This window comes from Coregonus lavaretus (genome assembly GCF_964263955.1).
Source record: "Coregonus lavaretus genome assembly, chromosome: 15".
Classification (NCBI taxonomy): Eukaryota; Metazoa; Chordata; class Actinopteri; order Salmoniformes; family Salmonidae; genus Coregonus; species Coregonus lavaretus.
The window spans coordinates 5,016,658-5,036,904 of record NC_140002.1 but is presented as its reverse complement, the minus strand read 5'-3'; the positions used below and the strand labels follow the sequence as shown (position 1 = coordinate 5,036,904).

The following is a 20,247-nucleotide window of genomic DNA, read 5'->3' as shown; positions in this document are numbered from 1 at the left end:
GAGGCTATATACAGGGGGTACCGGTACAGAGTCAATGTGTAATAACAGTAGCGAGGCTATATACAGGGGGTACCGGTACAGAGTCAATGTGTAATAACAGTAGCGAGGCTATATACAGGGGGTACCGGTACAGAGTCAATGTGTAATAACAGTAGCGAGGCTATATACAGGGGGTACCGGTACAGAGTCAATGTGTAATAACAGTAGCGAGGCTATATACAGGGGGTACCGGTACAGAGTCAATGTGTAATAACAGTAGCGAGGCTATATACAGGGGGTACCGGTACAGAGTCAATGTGTAATAACAGTAGCGAGGCTATATACAGGGGGTGTTGAACGCTGAGCTGTAGTCAATGAATAGCATTCTCACATAGGTGTTCCTTTTGTCCAGGTGGGAAAGGGCAGTGTGTAGTGCAATAGAGATTGCATCATCTGTGGATCTGTTGGGGCGGTATGAAAATTGGAGTGGGTCTAGGGTTTCTGGGATAATGGTGTTGATGTGAGCCATGACCAGCCTTTCAAAGCACTTCATGGCAACCGACGTCAGTGCTACAGGTCGGTAGTCATTTAGGCAGGTTGTTTGCTGCAGTTGTTTTGTGTTGTATTCTTGTGAATCTAAATAATACAAAATGGTGGTAATTTCAGAATAGTGGTTGAGGGAGAACAACCGAAGCAGGTAAGCATAGCCTACTGCCCACTGTAGGCCCCTGATTACCATAGGGGCAGGGGGCCTTTATAATGGAATGTCCCCATTTTCTTTACTCTCAAGACAGTGCTGAAGGAAAACAACCTTATAAGGTTTCATTGTTTGAAAACAATGCCCAGAATAAGAACTTGATTTCATGCACATACAAAAAGTAGCTCAAATAGTATCATATTATTTAATACTTTTATTACAGTACATTTTGTAGGGCCATTTTCGGTGGAGGCCATTATATATAACGGATCTCGTATATTTGACCCCCGACATGATGAAAAGGTAGGCGGAGTCATGGGCTGGATTTAGTTTCTCTCTTATTGTGGTGGCTATATTTTGTTTTATTTTCCCGTTTTTTGTGTTTAATTGTCCGTATAAGGCTGCATGGAATTAAGTATGAGCTATCCTGCAATATTTTACTGACAACATTCCATCTTGTTTGATTTAATCATTTTGCTATGGTAAACATGGAAGATTCAAACCTGAACATAAAAACAACGGTCGTCGAAGAATAACATACCTGCATTTCTTAAGGAAGAGGTAGGAAGACTAATTGATTGAAGAAATAGGTAGAGAGCTCAACATGCAATAATTGGCTTCAGTTGCGACCAGCTGCTCACTATTCCGCCCATATTGTGTGTTCTGTTTTGTGCATAACAAGCAAAAGTAGCTTTGCGCAGAACTTAGAGTAAATTACTTTTGACACAATGTTGTACACCGCGCGCAATATGCAAAAAGATGAAAATGGCGTGCATTGTTTACAAAAATAAAATGCTTATTTCTTGATTTCCTGTATTCAATACATCAATGGAGCGCTTTATGCGCTTGTAGCTACACTGTTGAAAAATCCCTTCGGCCCTTATCCACAATCCATTCCGTGGGTATATTCTATTCAGAAATCAGGTGTTTAGAATTGTGTATTCACTATCCAAATTAGAAATTTCGAGCCTGGGACAAGTGATAAGATTAACCCTTTGTCAGGAAGAAAACAAATACTAGTGCTATTTTCGTTTGGACACTGCAGCCTAATACATTACAGACACGGTTTTGTTTTGTTACAGTGTTTTTTCACTGCACAGTGTAGTGAAATTACCCCAGTCCAACTCCTAGATGTGACCCTGTGGCTGTAAAATGTGCAGGCTGTTCAACTTCTGTCAGTAAACGTTTGCTCTTGGAGTCTGTGTTCTGAATAGACTGCTAGCGACATTGAAGATATGCTTCTCTTCTCTGTTCTTCACAATAAATCACAGCCTACATTCTGCTAAACTATAGAGGTACTAAATCACCTTCTGTCTTCTGAAGTGTATCGCCTTGACCTCTCTGGTTCTCTGGTTCTCTCAGCAAAAATCTACGAGGAGGATGAGGTGGTTTTTATCTCTTGGAAACATAATTGAACGTAGTGAACATAGAGCAAGTGTATTCTTTCTTATAATCAATCAAAATACAACACAATGTTAGTTTAATACAATATGTTTATTGGCTTCCTTGTTGCTGTCTGTTGAAGCAGGTGATTGGGTCAGTCAAGGACCTTGTTGTGCAGAGCAGATGCAACTTTTCAACAGCTGAGATTCTTTGCATGGAGAGGATTATACTAGATGAGCTGAACTGGGACCTGTACGCCACGACACCAATCGACTTCATTTACATGGTAAGTAGACGTTAACACGTCCTCGCTGCTTTGACGGGCTCACACAGCAGTAGAAAAGCACAAGGGAACACACACTTCATCTCGTCAAAGATGCCCATTTTTAATTTCTCCCCCCCATGGAGTATTGGTCCTAGAAATTGTGCATTGATTTGACTTGTGCCCCCCTGTGCTATGTCTCTGTCCACACCTGACACCATTGGCAAGCTGTCATCTAAAACATAGAGATTAAGTGCTCTGTAGATCATAGATCAGGCCAAGGCACTTATCTGACTGTAAAGTAGAACCCTGGTAGCTAACAAAGGGAGAGTCATTTGATAGAGAATTTGTCTAACCACTCCCAAGTACAATCTTAACAAAAAACATAACCTAGATCAGTGGTATTCAAACTTTTTCAGCAGGGACCCCATTTTTTTCAGCCAGAATTTCTAGGGACCCCATTTATTTCTGAAGAATTTCTCGGGAACCCACCCCAAATCTAATGACACAACCTTAAAATCGGTATATTACGATTTTTACATCAACAAATAACCTTCAATTCATTACATTTTCATCTCTTATCAAAATGAAAATAACCCAAAATACATTTACTCAACAAAATTGCATTTTTCTAATTATCTTTCTCAAAAACGTTTGTATATTGTCCCATACAATAATCTGCACTCTTAATTTTTTGTTCCAAAAATATATAGAGAATAATTTTGCCGATCCCACTGCAGTTCCCCCTGGGGTTGTGACCCAGACTTCGAATACCACTGGCCTAGATTAATTGAAATATTACCATGCGGTCAGGTATGCACATTTTGTGTAATTAGATTTCATGCTGTATTTCAGATTATGGCACACTGGAATTTGACTTCTTGGAAAGATCCATACTTTATACTACACACCACAAACTGGAAGTCAAATAAGCATTAAATACTAATTGCACTACCAGACATATTTCATCCTTTAGTCTAGTAGTAGTTATTTTCATCTTAAATCTTTCTTACTTTGAATGTAAGACGTCTCTGCAATGTTATCTTCGCGAACCACAACCATTGGCCAACACACTCTGGAATAGAATTCTGTCTGTGTGAATTAAAGCATTTAGCGTTGTTTCACACCAGGGCCAAAGGAAAATGTTCCTCAAATTATAACAACATAACATTGTGCTGAATACTGAAACATTTCAGAGGTTGATGAACACCAGTTAGTTGTCTGTAGATTACAGTGTAATACATAAGAACTATTCCATATTGTCCTAGCTCACAATAGTTAATATTATTACAAAATACAAAGTATTGTAGAATTTAAAAAATAAACATGATGCATAAAAAAATTATAGTAAAATACAAATACATTTCCTCTTAATACTTTTCAAATAAATACTTTCCAACAATAACTATTTCACAATTACATTCCCCTGAAAATGTACCTTGCATTGAACAACTTAAATAAAGCATATGCGACCAATAACATTTGATTTGATTTGGTGGAGTCATATCTCCATTGTCTTTCAAACAACAATGGGTACTATCTATAGGGATATTGGCACATACTTTCCACCATAACACATATGATTGAGCTGTGGATTCAAAGACAAGCTCTGTCAACATTTCCACTAGATTCTGTATGTTAAATGACAACCTGAAGTTCTAAACTTTTTCTTTGCTCAAACAACACGGCTTAATATTTGCTAAAGAGCGGAGAAATACAAAAGCAAATGCCTTCACACTTTTTTAAATGGCCAAACAAAAGGTTTGGGCATTACAAATGGGTAGCCCCACGAGTTGGTTTTACAGTAACTCTTAAAATAGGGAGACGGACGAGCACTGCACACAGCAAAGAGGGCATCACACCCGGGGGGGGGGTGGGGGGGGGGTGGGGTGGATTACTAAGATAGCAATGCAATATGGGAATGGCTGGTAAAGCGAAGAAGTGGAAAATTGTCCATGATCGATATGAATTGGTGATGATTGAATGAATGAAACGGTGGGTGGATATGTAACAATTTTGGTCTCCATTTTTCTGTATGATTGCAGTTCCATGCCCTGTTGATCTCTGGTCATCCCCACCTTCCCTCCATGGGTGCTGAGACTCAGAAGAGGCCTTGCTTCCAGGTGGCATTGTGGACCAGGCAGGTGCAGCACTGTACGGCCTGCCACCAGCTGTCGCATTTCAAGGGCTCCACACTGGGCTTGGTCATCATTACCTTGGAGTTGGAGAGATTCACCCCAGACTGGTTCTCAGTCTTTACCGATCTGCTGAAGAAAACACAGTTAAGACACGAAACGCCTCTCTTTGCAGCTATCGCCACTCCTCACACGGTTCAAAACGCTTGAGACTGTTTGGTGTTGTGCTTTAGTGTTTGCTGTGTAATTATTTGATCAAGTTGGTGCTCAGGTAAGTAAATATTAGGAAAGTATGTTAGAGGTACATTTTATATATAAACTCAGCAAAAAAAGAAAAACATCCCTTTTTCAGGACCCTGTCTTTCAAAGATAATTTGTAAAAATCCAAATAACTTCACAGATCTTCATTGTAAAGGGTTTAAACACAGTTTCCCATGCTTGTTCAATGAACTATAAACAATTAATGAACATGCACCTGTGGAACAGTTGTTAAGACACTAACAGCTTACAGATGGTAGGCAATTAAGGTCACAGTTATGAAAATGTAGGACACTAAAGAGGCCTTTCTACTAACTCTGAAAAACACCAAAAGAAAGATGCCCAGGGTCCCTGCTCATCTGCGTGAACGTGCCTTAGACATGCTGCAAGGAGGCATGAGGACTGTAGATGTGGCTAGGGCAAAAAATTGCAATGTCCGTACTGTGAGACGCCTAAGACAGCGCTACAGGGAGACAGGACGGACAGCTGATCGTCCTCGCAGTGGCAGACCACGTGTAACAACACCTGCACAGGATCGGTACATCCGAACACCACACCTGCGGGACAGGTACATGATTGCAACAACTGCCCAAGTTACACCTGGAATGCACAATCCCTCCATCAGTGCTCAGACTGTCCGCAATAGACTGAGAGAGGCTGGACTGAGGGCTTGTAGGCCTGTTGTAAGGCAGGTCCTCACCAGACATCACCGGCAACAACGTCACCTATGGGCACAAACCCACCGTCGCTGGACCAGACAGGACTGGCAAAAAGTGCTCTTCACTGACAAGTCGCGGTTTTATCTCACCAGGGGTGATGGTCGGATTCGCGTTTATCGTTGAAGGAATGAGCGTTACACCGAGGCCTGTATTCTGGAGCGGGATTGATTTGGAGGTGGAGGGTCCATCATGGTCTCGGGCGGTGTGTCACAGCATCATCGGACTGAGCTTGTTGTCATTGCAGTCAATCTCAACGCTGTGCGTTACAGGGAAGACATCCTCCTCCCTCATGTGGTACCCTTCCTGCAGGCTCATCCTGACATGACCCTCCAGCATGACAATGCCACCAGCCATACTGCTCGTTCTGTGTGTGATTTCCTGCAAGACAGGAATGTCAGTGTTCTGCCATGGCCAGCGAAGAGCCCGGATCGCAATCCCATTGAGCACGTCTGGCACCTGTTGGATTGGAGGGTGAGGGCTAGGGCCATTCCCCCCAGAAATGTCCGGGAACTTGCAGGTGCCTTGGTGGAAGAGTGGGGTAACATCTCACAGCAAGAACTGGCAAATCTGATGCAGTCCATGAGGAAGAGATGCACTGCAGTACTTAATGCAGCTGGTGGCCACACCAGATACCGTTACTTTAGATTTTGTTCAGGGACACATTATTCAATTTCTGTTAGTCACATGTCTGTGGAACTTGTTCAGTTTATGTCTGTTGTTTGCTGAAAATAAATGCAGTTGACAGTGAGAGGACATTTCTTTTTTTGCTGAGTTTATATATTCGGTTCACAATAACACCTTTGTTCTCACTTTATAAAAAAGACAGAGGTCTGTGTATGTTCCTGGTTGGTTCATAACATACTGTATGTCTATCAATTATTATTTATATGTTTGTTTTTTTTACAGTTGAGTTAACATGGAACCCACACACAATTGACTACATCTGTCATAAGGTGTTTTTTATTTGACTAAACCTGTTTGCCATGTATGACGAAATCACTCATGTAATGTTTGTTTTTCTTCTCCAGAGTCAGAGCACTGAGTTCATCCACTGCAAGGAGATGGTTGATGAATACCTCACCAGCCTGGAGTTCTCCCTGCCAGCCAATGCAGTGTACATATTTAATATGACCAAGCAGCACCAGGATGACGAGGGGGCCTGCAGGCAGACTGGGACTCAGACAGACCAGGAGTGGAAAGGGGAGTCGGGAGCAGGGGGCAGGGGGCAGGGGGGGGGGGGGGACAAGGCTCTGGAGGTTAGCGGGGACAGCAATACTGAAGTCCTCCATGAGGCCCACCAGAAGAATATGTCCCCCTGTGAGCTAATATCCTGTTGGACTGATTAACCTGCATGTGTTGGGGATTGTGTTTATATTTTGTTGAGATTGAGGACCAAGAATACCTTGTCATGAACTTGGAACTGCCTCTTCATTACCTATTTAGCACTTTGAAATTTAGAGCTTTTTATATACATAGCATTTTATTATTATATTTCTCAAGACTTATTTTTAGTTTTTACTTCCTTGTAGTAAAACATGGTTGTGTTCTGTTGACCTCCAAAACAAGTTATTCACTATAACTACTTTTATAAAATGCTTTATTTACAAATGACAATGTACTGCAAAGACATTTGATTATTGAATTTAAAGGTAGTCATCTCAGAAGCAATGTGTGGAACTGTTATAACCTGTACCTCTTTACTTAACACTAGGATTGAACTGAAGTTTTCACAATTTATGTTTGGGATATAGTGGAGTATTGTACTGCTTTCAACTGTGAAATACATTTTGTTTGTCAAGTTAGAATGGCAATCATGTTCCGTCATTGATGTTACACCGTTTTCCAAATTGAAAAGTGTAAAGATTTATTCTCTTCGGTTGTTTCTGAAAAAGCAGTTACCGTTTTGTTGTCCTCCGATTAAAGCTATAACAGAGAAAAATTCCATTTCATGATCACTCATTTTGTTACCGTAAATGATCCATTTTCCCATAAGCATCCATCCCTTTCTACCGATCACAACCTTCTATTTTTCCAAACTGGCAAAATAACAATTCTATACACAAATTATGATTAAGCAATATAAATAGTCTCCCATTTCAATTGGTCATGTTGGTAAATGGATGACAGAGCTCTTTGTTCTACTTTGGGTTGGTTCAAGCCCACAATGTCCAAATGTTTTGTAAATCATGTTTTTGAATTCGGCCTCAGGAGAAAATACAATTCCTGCTCAAACCATTTTTGGAGTCAATTTCCTCTTGTCAAGCCACAAACCTGTTACAATCCAGTAAATCAATTTCCCCCTCCCAAATCCAATAAGACATGTATGAAGCACATCTTTCATCCCTCCAATGTCCCATCATAATGCAACTTGTGATTTGAAAAAGGCAGTAGCTTAAAGCTAATTGCATGGAGTTAAGCCAACAAAAGCCTTTGGATGAAATTGACATTTGCTCATAGTAAAGGCCTTACAAATAATCTCTTTCTAATGAAACTTCAAATAGGGGAGTGCTTTATACTTTAGTGCTGGGAGTATGACAGCCTTTATAGGGTCATCAGTGAGGTGTATATGTCTGTCTGTGTGACACTGGCACAGCACAACCTCACCCAGCAGCTGACTGCTAACCCACTGCTGATGTCAGCATGTGGTGGGGTAGAGCACAGAGTAACTTCCTCTTTCACCGTTGTTTACTTTCAATCATTGGTCGGGCCATTTCACAAGAGGAAAGGTTAACGTTAAAAGCAGAAGGCTACACTTTACTGCACGGATACCATGAGCTCTCTCCATTTCTATTGGCCTACACTTAACTACTGTACACGACAGGTGTGCCAACTGAACACAACTTCTCAAAGGGGGTATTGAGTGAGTATGCAAAAACATTCAACAGCTGGTGTGTGTGTGTCTCTCGAACTACACACTAGTTCTCTTTTAACAATCAAATAAATCATGGGATAGGGACACATGCAAGCCGAGGGTTTATTTCCAATAAAAAGTGAGTACATCTCTCTTCTAGTCTTTCCATGTAAAAATGTATACTGTGAGTCGTGGCCTCTATTAGTTGCCACATTGTATATGGGTCGTGTAAACTGTGACACCTCTCACGTCAATGGCTTACGGTACATGGTTAATGGTACATCACAATTAAACATACAGCATTATGTGCTTTATCATATACATTTTAATAAAGCCAAGTAAGCTCAAAATATTCACATACATGTTTCTGGATTCATATAAAACAGCACCAGAATTTATTGCATATTTTAGGACTAGTTTACTCGATGGTACCTACATATACATGTTTGCAAAAATATAAATATACAGGTATTGTACTTACATCAGTTTTGTTACTGCTATGCATGATTAAGGTCTGGCCTAGTTTGGCACAGAATTCAGAGCCCACTCTATGAGGTGTATGGCCATTGTCTTACGTCAGATAGCGTAACCAAACGTCTGCACTGGTGTATGGCTGGTGGTGAGTTGAGTCCACCTACACTACCAGTAAATCCTTATCCATTAACATTACATTAACTGACAACATGGGAGAACAAGGTCATATATGTTAGTACCAAAAAGCATTGAATGTTGAAAGTCCATGATTTGTTGTGCCTTCTGTCATAAATCAGTGATGGTGAGCAAAACAGATCAGTAAGTCTCAAACTAGAAAAACAAAAACAGAACAAAATGTATAAAAAACGTGTCCCAACTCATAACATGAATGATCCTAGAGAAGGGAATGGCCACTCTCAGCTCTCTCTCTCTCTCCCCATCTCCTGTCCCATCAGCGTCTTTGGTCCATGTGCACAATGTCATGAAGGAATGTAAAAATATAACGTTGACGTCACTATGATGATGGTCGGCTTGGCGTACTGGGCATAAATTAACTGAAAGAAAATGACAAAGGAGATGACAAACGATGACAAAATAAAGTGAACGGAAACACTGTGGAGTGAAATAACGCACAGAAAATTCATACTACGTTCAAATTCTTTCCGAAAAATGTATGACTTCATGAATGTACAGTATAATGAATGTGAAAAAGAATAGAGACAGAAAAAAGGTCAGAGAAAAGAGGTGTATGTGCCTCAGAGAATCATAACTTCAGTACAGCAGAATAAATGAAAGAGTGGTAATTATCAGAGCTGTCAAGGGAAGGGAGCCCTTCAACCCCATTTTGAAGACCACCATTGTTTTTTTATGGTACTGTAACTGTTAAGTTCTGACGTAAAAATGGGGTTTCTCAACTGTACAGTCCTTTGGCCTACACTAATGTAGTTGAAAAATCCAAGCACTACCTCTGGAACTATGGAATCTATCAGACTAACCACAAACTGGATGAACTGTTTCACTAAGGGAAAAAAGTATTTGATCCCCTGCTGATTTTGTACGTTTGCCCACTGACAAAGACATGATCAGTCTATAATTTTAATGGTAGGCTTATTTGAACAGTGAGAGACAGAATAACAAAAAAAAAAACTAGAAAAACGCATGTCAAAAATGTTATAAATTGATTTGCATTTTAATGAGGGAAATAAGTATTTGACCCCTCTGCAAAACATGACTTAGTACTTGGTGGCAAAATCCTTGTTGGCAATCACAGAGGTCAGACATTTCTTGTAGTTGGCCACCAGGTTTGCACACATCTCAGGAGGGATTCTGTCCCACTCCTCTTTGCAGATCTTCTTCAAGTCATTAAGGTTTCGAGGCTGATGTTTGGCAACTCGAACCTTCAGCTCCCTCCACAGATTTTCTATGGGATTAAGGTCTGGAGACTGGCTAGGCCACTCCAGGACCTTAATGTGCTTCTTCTTGAGCCACTCCTTTGTTGCCTTGGCCGTGTGTTTTGGGTCATTGTCATGCTGGAATACCCATCCACGACCCATTTTCAATGCCCTGGCTGAGGGAAGGAGGTTCTCAGCCAAGATTTGACAGTACATGGCCCCGTCCATCGTCCCTTTGATGCGGTGAAGTTGTCCTGTCCCCTTAGCAGAAAAACACCCCCAAAGCAAAATGTTTGCACCTCCATGTTTGACGGTGGGGATGGTGTTCTTGGGGTCATAGGCAGCATTCCTCCTCCTCCATATACGGCAAGTTGAGTTGATGCCAAAGAGCTCGATTTTGGTCTCATCTGACCACAACACTTTCACCCAGTTCTCCTCTGAATCATTCAGATGTTCATTGGCAAACTTCAGACGGGCCTGTATATGTGCTTTCTTGAGCAGGGGGACCTTGCGGGCGCTGCAGGATTTCAGTCCTTCACGGCGTAGTGTGTTACCAATTGTTTTCTTGTTGACTATGGTCCCGGCTGCCTTGAGATCATTGACAAGATCCTCCCGTGTAGTTCTGGGCTGATTCCTCACCGTTCTCATGATCATTGCAACTCCACGAGGGAGATTGACAGTTATTTTGTGTTTCTTCCATTTACGAATAATCGCACCAACTGTTGTCACCTTCTCACCAAGCTGCTTGGCGATGGTCTTGTAGCCCATTCCAGCCTTGTGTAGGTCTACAATCTTGTCCCTGACATCATTGGAGAGCTCTTTGGTCTTGGCCATGGTGGAGAGTTTGGAATCTGATTGATTGATTGCTTCTGTGGACAGGTGTCTTTTATACAGGTAACAAGCTGAGATTAGGAGCACTCCCTTTAAGAGTGTGCTCCTAATCTCAGATCGTTACCTGTATAAAAGACACCTGGGAGCCAGAAATCTTTCTGATTGAGAGGGGGTCAAATACTTATTTCCCTCATTAAAATGCAAATCAATCTATAACATTTTTGACATGCGTTTTTCTGGATTTCTTTGTTGTTATTCTGTCTCTCATTGTTCAAATAAACCTACCATTAAAATTATAGACTGATCATTTCTTTGTCAGTGGGCAAACAACAAAAGTCAGCAGGGGATCAAATACTTTTTTCCCCTCACTGTAACTGCCATTGCAAATACACTACATGTAGCTACGCTACATGAACAAAAGTATGTGGACACCTGCTCGTCGAACATCTCATTCCAAAATCATGGGCATTTATAAGGAGTTGGTCCACCCTTTGCTGCTATAACAGCCTCCACTCTTCTGGGAAGACTTTCCACTAGATGTTGGAACATTGCTGCGGGGACTTGCTTCCATTCAGCCACAAGAGCATTAGTGAGGTCGGGCACTGATGTTGGGCGATTAGGCCTGGCTCGCAGTTAGCGTTCCAATTTATCCCAAAGGTGTTCGATGGGGTTGAGGTCAGGGCTCTGTGCAGGCCAGTCAAGTTCTTCCACACCGATCTCGACAAACCATTTCTGTATGGACCTCGCTTTATGCTGAAACAGGAAAGGGCCTTCCCCAAACTGTTGCCACAGTTGGAAGCACAGAATCATATAGAATGTAATTGTATTCTGTAGCATTAAGATTTCCCTTCACTGGAACTAATGGGCCTAGCCCGAACCATGAAAAACTGCCCCAGACCATTATTCCTCCTCCACCAAACTTTACAGTTGGCATTATACATTCGGGCAGGTAGCGTTCTCCTGGCATCCGCCAAACCCAGATTCGTCCTTTGGAATGCCAGATGGTGAAGCGTGATTCATCACTCCAGAGAACGCATTTCCACTGCTCCAGATTCCAATGGTGGCGAGCTTTACACCACTCCAGCCGACCCTTGGCATTGCGCATGGTGATTTTAGGCTTGTGTGCGGCTGCTCATGAAGCTCCCAACGAACAGTTCTGTGCCGACGTTGCTTCCAGAGGCAGTTTGGAACTCAGTAGTAAGTGTTGCAACCGAGGACAGACGATTTTTACGCGCTTCAGCACTCAGCAGTCCTATTCTGTGAACTTGTGTGGCCTACCACTTCACAGCTGAGCCGTTGTTGCTCCTAGACATTTCCACTTCACAATAACAGCACTTACAGTTGACTGGGGCAGCTCTAGCAGGGCATACATTTGAAAACTGACTTGTTGGAAAGGTGGCATCCTATGACGGTGCCACGTTGAAAGTAACTGAGCTCTTCAGTACAGGCCATTCTACTGTCAATTTTTGTCTATGGCAATTTCATGGCTGTGTGCTCGATTTTATACACTTGTCAGCAACAGGTGTGGCTGAAATAGCTGAATCCACTAATTTGAAGGGGTGTCCACATACTTTTGTATATATAGTGTATATGCACACTCAGTGGCCAGTTTATTAGGTACACAACAGTGTATTATCCACTACTAGATGTTTGTTAAAGCTAAAACATTTCTGACTGCCTCACAGAGAACCTGCCTCTTCAACTAGGAGCTGCAAAGTTTAGGTATTTTCCATGTCTACTCATATTCACATAACTCTATTTAAGTGTACAATAAACACTGCACCCTGGTATGGCATTTTGGGGGAGCAGAGGATAATACCCCATATGATCAGGACATGGACTCAACCAGCTCTTTACAGCTTCTCACACAGTTTAAGTCTATCCACTACTCCCTGCGATCTCAATTCACTCCTCTTGGGAAAAAAGGAAGTGAAAGCTAAACCTAGAGTAAGAGAGGTTGATGTTTGGGAGGAACAGAGGGAGAGAGAGGGAGATGAAGAGAGATGAAAGGAAAGCACTTACTTTTTTTTGTCCTTGTCCTTCTTGAGTGGCTGGGCTAAGGCCAACGTCTCAGCTGCCACCTTCCTGCGGTTGAAGGCGTTCATTTCCTCCTCCAGGTCCCGCCTCTTCTCCTCCACCTTCCTCTTCTCCTCCTGGTGCATGTGCTTCAGCTGCTCAAACTTGTTGTGCAACTGATAGCGGCAGAAAGAGAAGACATCAGGCCAAGAGATAAAACTTGATCTACAATCCAATCACATTGAAAGTTATGCACAGGTATAAACATGCAATGTTTTATTTGCCTTCAGAAAGTATTCACACCCCTTGACTTTTTCCAAATCTTGTTGTGTTACAAAGTGTGATTAAAATGGATTTAATTGACTTTTTTTGTCAACGATCTACACAAAATACTCTAATGTCAAAGGAAGATAAATTCTAAAAAATGTAAATTAAATAAAACACTCATATCTTGATTAGATAAGTATTCAACCTCCTGAGTCAATACATGCTAGAATCAACTTTGGCTGCAATTACAGCTGTACGTCTTTCTGGGTAAGTCTCTAAGAGCTTTGCACCCCTGGATTGTACAATATTTGCCCATTATTCTTTTAAAAATTATTCATGCTCTGTCAAGTTGGTTGTTGATCATTGCTATGAAACCATTTTCATGTCTTGCCATAGATTTTCAAGCCGATTTAAGTCAAAACTAACTAGGCCATTCAGGAACATTAAATGTCGTCTTGGTAAGCAACTCCAGTGTATATTTGGCCTTGTGTTTTAGGTAATTGTCCTGCTGAAAGGTGAATTTGTCTCCCAGTGTCTGCTGGAAAGCAGACTGAACCTAGTGTTCCTCTTTGATTTTGCCTGTGCTTAGCTCTATTCCGTTTATTTTTATCCTTAAAAAAAAAATAGTCCTTTCCGATGACAAGCATACCCATAACATGATGCAGCCACCACCATGCTTGAAAATATGAAGAGGGGTATTCAGTGATGTGTTGTGTTGGATTTACCCCAAACATAATGCTTGCCACATTTTTGGCAATATTACTTTAGTGCCTTATTGTAAACAGGATGCATGTTTTGGAATATTTGTATTCTGTACAGGCTTCCTTCTTTTCACTGTTATTTATGCTAGTATTGTGGAGTAACTACAATGTTGTTGATCCATCCTCAGCTATCTCCTATCCCAGCCATTCAACTCTGTGACTGTTATAAAATCACCACTGGCCTCATGGTGAAATCCCTGAGTGGTTTCCTTCCTCTCCAGCAACTGAGTTAGGAAGGGCGCCTGTATCTTTGTAGTGACTGGGTGTATTGATACGCCATCCAAAGTGTAATTAACAACTGCACCATGCTCAAAAGGATATTCAATGTCTGTTATTTTATTTTTTACCCATCTACCAATAGGTACCCTTCTTCGCAAACCATTAGAAACCTCCCTGGTCTTTGTGGTTGAATCTGTGCTTGAAATTCACTGCTCGACTGAGGGACCTTACAGATAATTGTATGTGTGGGGTACAGAGATGAGGTAGTCATTCAAAAATCATGTTAAACACTATTATTGCACACAGAGTGAATCCATGCAACTTATGTGACTTGTTAAGCACATTTTTACTCCTGAACTTACTTAGGCCTTGCCAAAACAAAAGGGTTGAATACTTATTGACTCAAGACATTTCAGCTTTTCATTTTTTATTACATTTATAAACATTTCTAAAAACACAATTCCACTTTAACATTATGGGGTATTGTGTGTAGATCAGTGACACCAAATCTCAATTTAATCCATTTCAAATTCAGGCTGTAACAAAACAAAATGTGGAAAAAGTAAAGAGGTGTGAATAATTTCTGAAGGCAATATAGGCTTTAATGTCGAAGCTCACCTTATCTACATGTACAGGCAACTGCCAAAATAAAGGAAACACCAACATAAAGTCTCTTAATAGGACGTTGGGCCACCACGAGCCAGAACAGCTTCAATGCACCTTGGCATATATTCTACAAGTGTCTGGAACTCTATTGGAGGGATTCTTCCACGAGAAATACCATCATTTGATGTTTAGTTGAAGGTGGTGGAAAACGCTGTCTCAGGCGCCACTCCAGAATCTCCCATAAGTCTTCAATTGGGTTGAGATCTGGTGACTGAGACAGCCATGGCATATGCCAACTCTCTTGCTATCTCTCTCAGAATGACCTTCTTGATCCAAACCAGTCAGGTTTCAAGACTGGTCATTCAACTGAGACTGCTCTTCTCTGTGTCACGGAGGCTCTCCGCACTGCTAAAGCTAACTCTCTCTCCTCTGCTCTTGTCCTTCTAGACCTGTCTGCTGCCTTTGATACTGTGAACCATCAGATCCTCCTCTCCACCCTCTCCGAGCTGGGCATCTCCGGCGCGGCTCACTCTTGGATTGCGTCCTACCTGACCGGTCGCTCCTACCAAGTGGCATGGCGAGAAGCTGTCTCCGCACCACGTGCTCTCACCACTGGTGTCCCCCAGGGCTCAGTTCTAGGCCCTCTCCTATTCTCGCTATACACCAAGTCACTTGGCTCTGTCATATCCTCACATGGCCTCTCCTATCATTGCTACGCAGACAACACAATTCATCTTCTCCTTTCCCCCTTCTGATCAATTTGTAAGTCGCTCTGGATAAGAGCGTCTGCTAAATGACGTAAATGTAAATGTAAATAACCAGGTGGCGAATCGCATCTCTGCATGTCTGGCAGACATATCAGTATGGATGACGGATCACCACCTCAAGCTGAACCTTGGCAAGACGGAGCTGCTCTTCCTCCCGGGGAAGGACTGCCCGTTCCATGATCTCGCATCACGGTTGACAACTCCGTTGTGTCCTCCTCCCAGAGTGCGAAGAGCCTTGGCGTGACCCTGGACAACACCCTGTCGTTCTCCGCTAACATCAAGGCGGTGACCCAATCCTGTAGGTTCATGCTCTACAACATTCGGAGAGTACGACCCTGCCTTACACAGGAAGCGGCACAGGTCCTAATCCAGGCACTTGTCATCTCCCGTCTGGATTACTGCAACTCGCTGTTGGCTGGGCTCCCTGCCTGTGCCATTAAACCCCTACAACTCATCCAGAATGCCGCAGCCCGTCTGGTGTTCAACCTTCCCAAGTTCTCTCACGTCACCCCGCTCCTCCGCACACTATACTGGCTTCCAGTTGAAGCTCGCATCTGCTACAAGACCATGGTGCTTGCCTACGGAGCTGTGAGGGGAACGGCACCTCCGTACCTTCAGGCTCTGATCAGTCCCTACACCCAAACGAGGGCATTGCGTTCATCCACCTCTGGCCTGCTGGCTCCCCTACCTCTGCTGAAGCACAGTTCCCGCTCAGCCCAGTCAAAACTGTTCGCTGCTCTGGCACCCCAATGGTGGAACAAGCTCCCTCACGACGCCAGGACAGCGGAGTCACTCACCACCTTCCGGAGACATTTGAAACCCCACCTCTTTAAGGAACACCTGGGATAGGATAAAGTAATCCTTCTACCCCCCCCAAAAAAAGCCAGTGGTATAGTGGTTATCCCACTGGCTATAAGGTGAATGCACCAATTTGTAAGTCGCTCTGGATAAGAGCGTCTGCTAAATGACGTAAATGTAAATGTAATATGGTTTACATCGTTTTCATGCTCATCAAACCATTCAGTGACCACTCGTGCCCTGTGGATGGGGGCATTGTCATCCTATGGAGGCATAGCCATGGTAGCCAAAATAATGGGCAAAATAATGGCCTGCCCAGCATTTTTATACATGAACCTAAGTATGATGGTATGTTAATTACTTAATTAACTCAGGAACCACACCTGTGTGGAAGTACCTGCTTTCAACATACTTTGTATCCCTCACTTACTAATTTACCTGTATGCACACCACTGACATATTTACAGTATATGGAACTGAATCCTCCATAAGACAGCAAACCCATTTCCTGAAATACTTCACCCCCCACAATTCCCCATTCCCAATCTCAGCAGCCACACCCTCACCTCTCTCTCCTTCTCTTTCAGCTCTGCCTCAGTCTCCTTCACTTTGTTGACAAACATCTGTCGCATCTCCTCCTCTTTCTTCTGCAGGTCTCCCATGAACTCTTTCCTCTTGGCCTCATAGGTCTCCTGGAGACTGTGGACGGGGCAGAGAGAGAGAGAGATGGATTACTACATCTGAGCCTAACTACAGTACACCTCTGACTAACGAACACAGGAATGACAGGTTTTAAATCACTCACAGAAAGAGCATCTTTAAATGCTGAACTGTCTGGGATTAATTGGTCCGCTTTCAGTTTGTGTGTGTTCTGTTCTCAGCCTTGCTTCCTCACCTGAACGGCTGACAGTCGGGGTCTGTATCTGTGAATCCCATCTCCTCCAGTTTGCAGCGGCGGTAGAGCTCGTAGTGTCTGGTGTGAGTCTGCTCTCTAAGGTCTTCCATGTTGACCCTAATCAGCATCTCACGCAGCTTCACAAAGTCACAGTGGCTCTCATTCTCCACTGGAGGGGACAACACAGAGACAATACAGTGTCAATGAGCCTATGTTACTAACATCTGATGTCCAAGGCACCACTTTACCCTCAACCACAGTCAATTAATCTACTTAAAATGGTACACAATTCTATGGCTCCACTGCAATTATTCAATAATAAACTAAGTGCTGTAAGACCACCCTCCTCTCCAAGATATCAACTTAGGAATGCACAGTATGATTGAGGGAAGAACTGAGGCTATTTGGCACGAGAGTACTGTACATTAATTATTAAACTTCTGGACGTATTTTATGTTCCACTAACTCTCTGAGAAAAAGCGTTCTCATGCATCTCATCGTGTGGACTGGAGCAGGAAGCATTTCCTGCTTTCTGACGGACATAAGTAGGGGAGAATTTGCCCTAGAGAAGACCAGAGGGAGCACATGGGTTACAGTGGTATACTGTGGGAAAAAGTGGAACTAAATATCAACCCCAGCTGTGAGCGCTGTGCTGGATGTAAGGATGCTGTTAAAAATACTGCCAATTAGTGCAGCATTTCGCGCGGAACATGATTACCTTCCACGTGATAGCCACTACACCGTGAGGGTAAATCATCCTTCAGTACACAGAGAATTTGAAAATACTGTTTGAGGGAGAAATGACACACAAACAAATGACCTCCACTTTGAAGTATTTGGGGAGGAAAAATGGTTGATGACATCGGGCATCTAACAACCTCTCTGGTAAACTCTGCCCACTGAGATCTGAGGTGATGACCCCTGCCCTAAGCCCCCAGAAACCCTGAGCCACCAGGGCAGGGGATTCACACATTACACACACTCTGCACAGAAATAGCTGGGATGGAAGAAATACCAGCAGTCTGCTATGTCATAGTCATCTGGGCGTCACAAAAAACAGCAGTGAGATTAGTAAAAGCCCTCAAAAGTCCTTTTGTTTTTCTCAAGACTTTCTCTGTTTCTGGGTTATCATAGCCCATATCTGACATAGGAAAACTGTTTTGATTGTTTTCCTATGGGACTGACTATCTCTAAGCGACGGAGATTCAATCAAGTAAACACAACATGATAACATGATTTCGACACCCACCATCTCATATACGATTAGCATTCCTGAAACATTATTTTGTTGAAATATTATTTGATCTCTGATCATTTAAGCAATCAATTGCTCCTGAATTGGCCATTAGAATTTACAGGATTCAGATAATATTTAATAAATATAGTACCAACATCCAATTTGGACCAAACTTCTTCCTACCAATGAGTAAGACATCAGGAATAACAATTTTGGGGGGGTCAAAAGCCACCCACGGACTGGACCCCCCACACCAATCCCACCCCAACAACCAGTATACAGTATCAGTTTTCCATGTTTGACAAGTATTATGAAGCTGTGGCTTGGAGTATTGCTTCTCCATACTATGTAATGTATTCCCTGTGAATCTGGTGATGTTATTTTCCCCTGTTCAGGGAGATTAGTAATTGAAGTCGCTTGCAGGAACATTGGCATCTAGTGGTCAAAACCTGTTACTTTCACACTACTTTATGGTAAATAATGCAAGTGATTTCAATTACTAATTTCAGTGAACTGGGGAAAAAAACTATACCAGATTCACAGGGAATACATTACATAGCATGGATAAGCAATACTCCAAGCTGCAGCTTCATACTACTTGTCAAACAGAGAACTGATACTGTGTACTGGTTGTTGAGGTGGGATTGGCATGGGGTGGGGGGGTCTGTGGGTCGCTTTTGACTAAAAAAAAATGGATTCCTAATGTCTTACTCATTGGTAGGAAAAGGTTACGTCCAAATCGGATAAATACTAAATTTCAACAAAATAATGTTTCTAGGAATACCAATCTTACTACAGAAACAATTTCAGAACAGTCTGAGATGGTGGGTGTCATAGTTTGCTGAAATGACATGGAACAACTGATTGGAATGCTCTCCTACGAGACCAGGTCTACAAATAACACTAGAGCACTGTCCTGGGAGGACTGGGGAATGGAAACAAAGGGCACAGCATAATGGAGAGACCGTTCTGAATCAAACTCCCAGCTGGGTTAAAATATTCTCACAGCATTGCTCTGTGACATGATCAAATTATAACGTTTAGCATCCCTGTCGACCACAGCTGAACGTCTATAAACAAAGCAAACACAATGAACTGTAGCAGTGTCCCTGGAGTAATACTACCAATAGTGAATTCATCGGCCTCTGCCATTTCCCCAACACACTAGGGACTCTGTCTGAGCAGCAGTTCTCTCCTGAAATAGAAAGAGGAGCCGAGAGGTACAGAAAGTGGAGAGATACTCACCTTGTACTACTCCCCAGGGGTACTGCCTGGCCCTCACCATTTTGTTTCCCACTTTAACCTCCTCGATGCTACCCACCACAGCGAAGGGGAGGTGAGCCTGAAAGAGTTCAAAGGTCAACAGCTTTGACCAGAAGCTGCTTTCAAAACAACGTCCATCTCTCACACAGGTTACACTTCTTCCTTACAGCAAGGTCAACATGTTTACTAGGCAGGTGTAACTGCTTAGACAGATGGCCATGTTTACTAGGCAGGTGTAACTGCTTAGACAGATGGCCATGTTTACTAGACAGGTGTAACTGCTTAGACAGATGGCCATGGACGAGAGGAAAAAGATGACAGGAGAGATAAAATATTAACATTTAATTTAGAATAAAACTTTGGTTGTAACAACGTTGCCATAGACCACACAAGAGTAACTCTAGGCCTAAACAGTGTTGACATATAGGTTACTTCAGG

General features: G+C 42.5%; 1 protein-coding gene and 1 pseudogene across 3 annotated transcripts in view; one reads left to right on the top strand and one right to left on the bottom strand.

Moving 5' to 3' along the window:
• Positions 1-968: 968 nt before the first annotated feature.
• LOC311142609 (cyclin-I-like) lies at positions 969-6,779 on the top strand (annotated as a pseudogene). Its single transcript, XR_014615530.1, has 5 exons — positions 969-979; positions 1,948-2,061; positions 2,205-2,345; positions 4,367-4,609; positions 6,468-6,779. The product of XR_014615530.1 is annotated as a cyclin-I-like (transcript).
• Positions 6,780-8,389: 1,610 nt separating this feature from the next.
• Positions 8,390-20,247, bottom strand: part of LOC311142972 (septin-8-A-like) — a 28,457-nt gene continuing 16,599 nt past the window's right edge. The window contains exons 6-10 of one of the 2 annotated variants that reach the window (XM_084178752.1): positions 19,792-19,888; positions 17,310-17,478; positions 16,981-17,113; positions 13,003-13,172; positions 8,390-9,312 (exon numbers count right to left, since the gene is read on the bottom strand). In XM_084178752.1, coding sequence (XP_084034878.1) covers positions 9,309-9,312; positions 13,003-13,172; positions 16,981-17,113; positions 17,310-17,478; positions 19,792-19,888 — 573 coding nt within the window. In that variant the 3' untranslated portion in view covers positions 8,390-9,308. Of the gene's footprint in view, positions 9,313-13,002; positions 13,173-16,980; positions 17,114-17,309; positions 17,479-19,791; positions 19,913-20,247 lie in introns of both variants that reach the window. The other variant, XM_084178751.1, reaches the window with a different exon arrangement.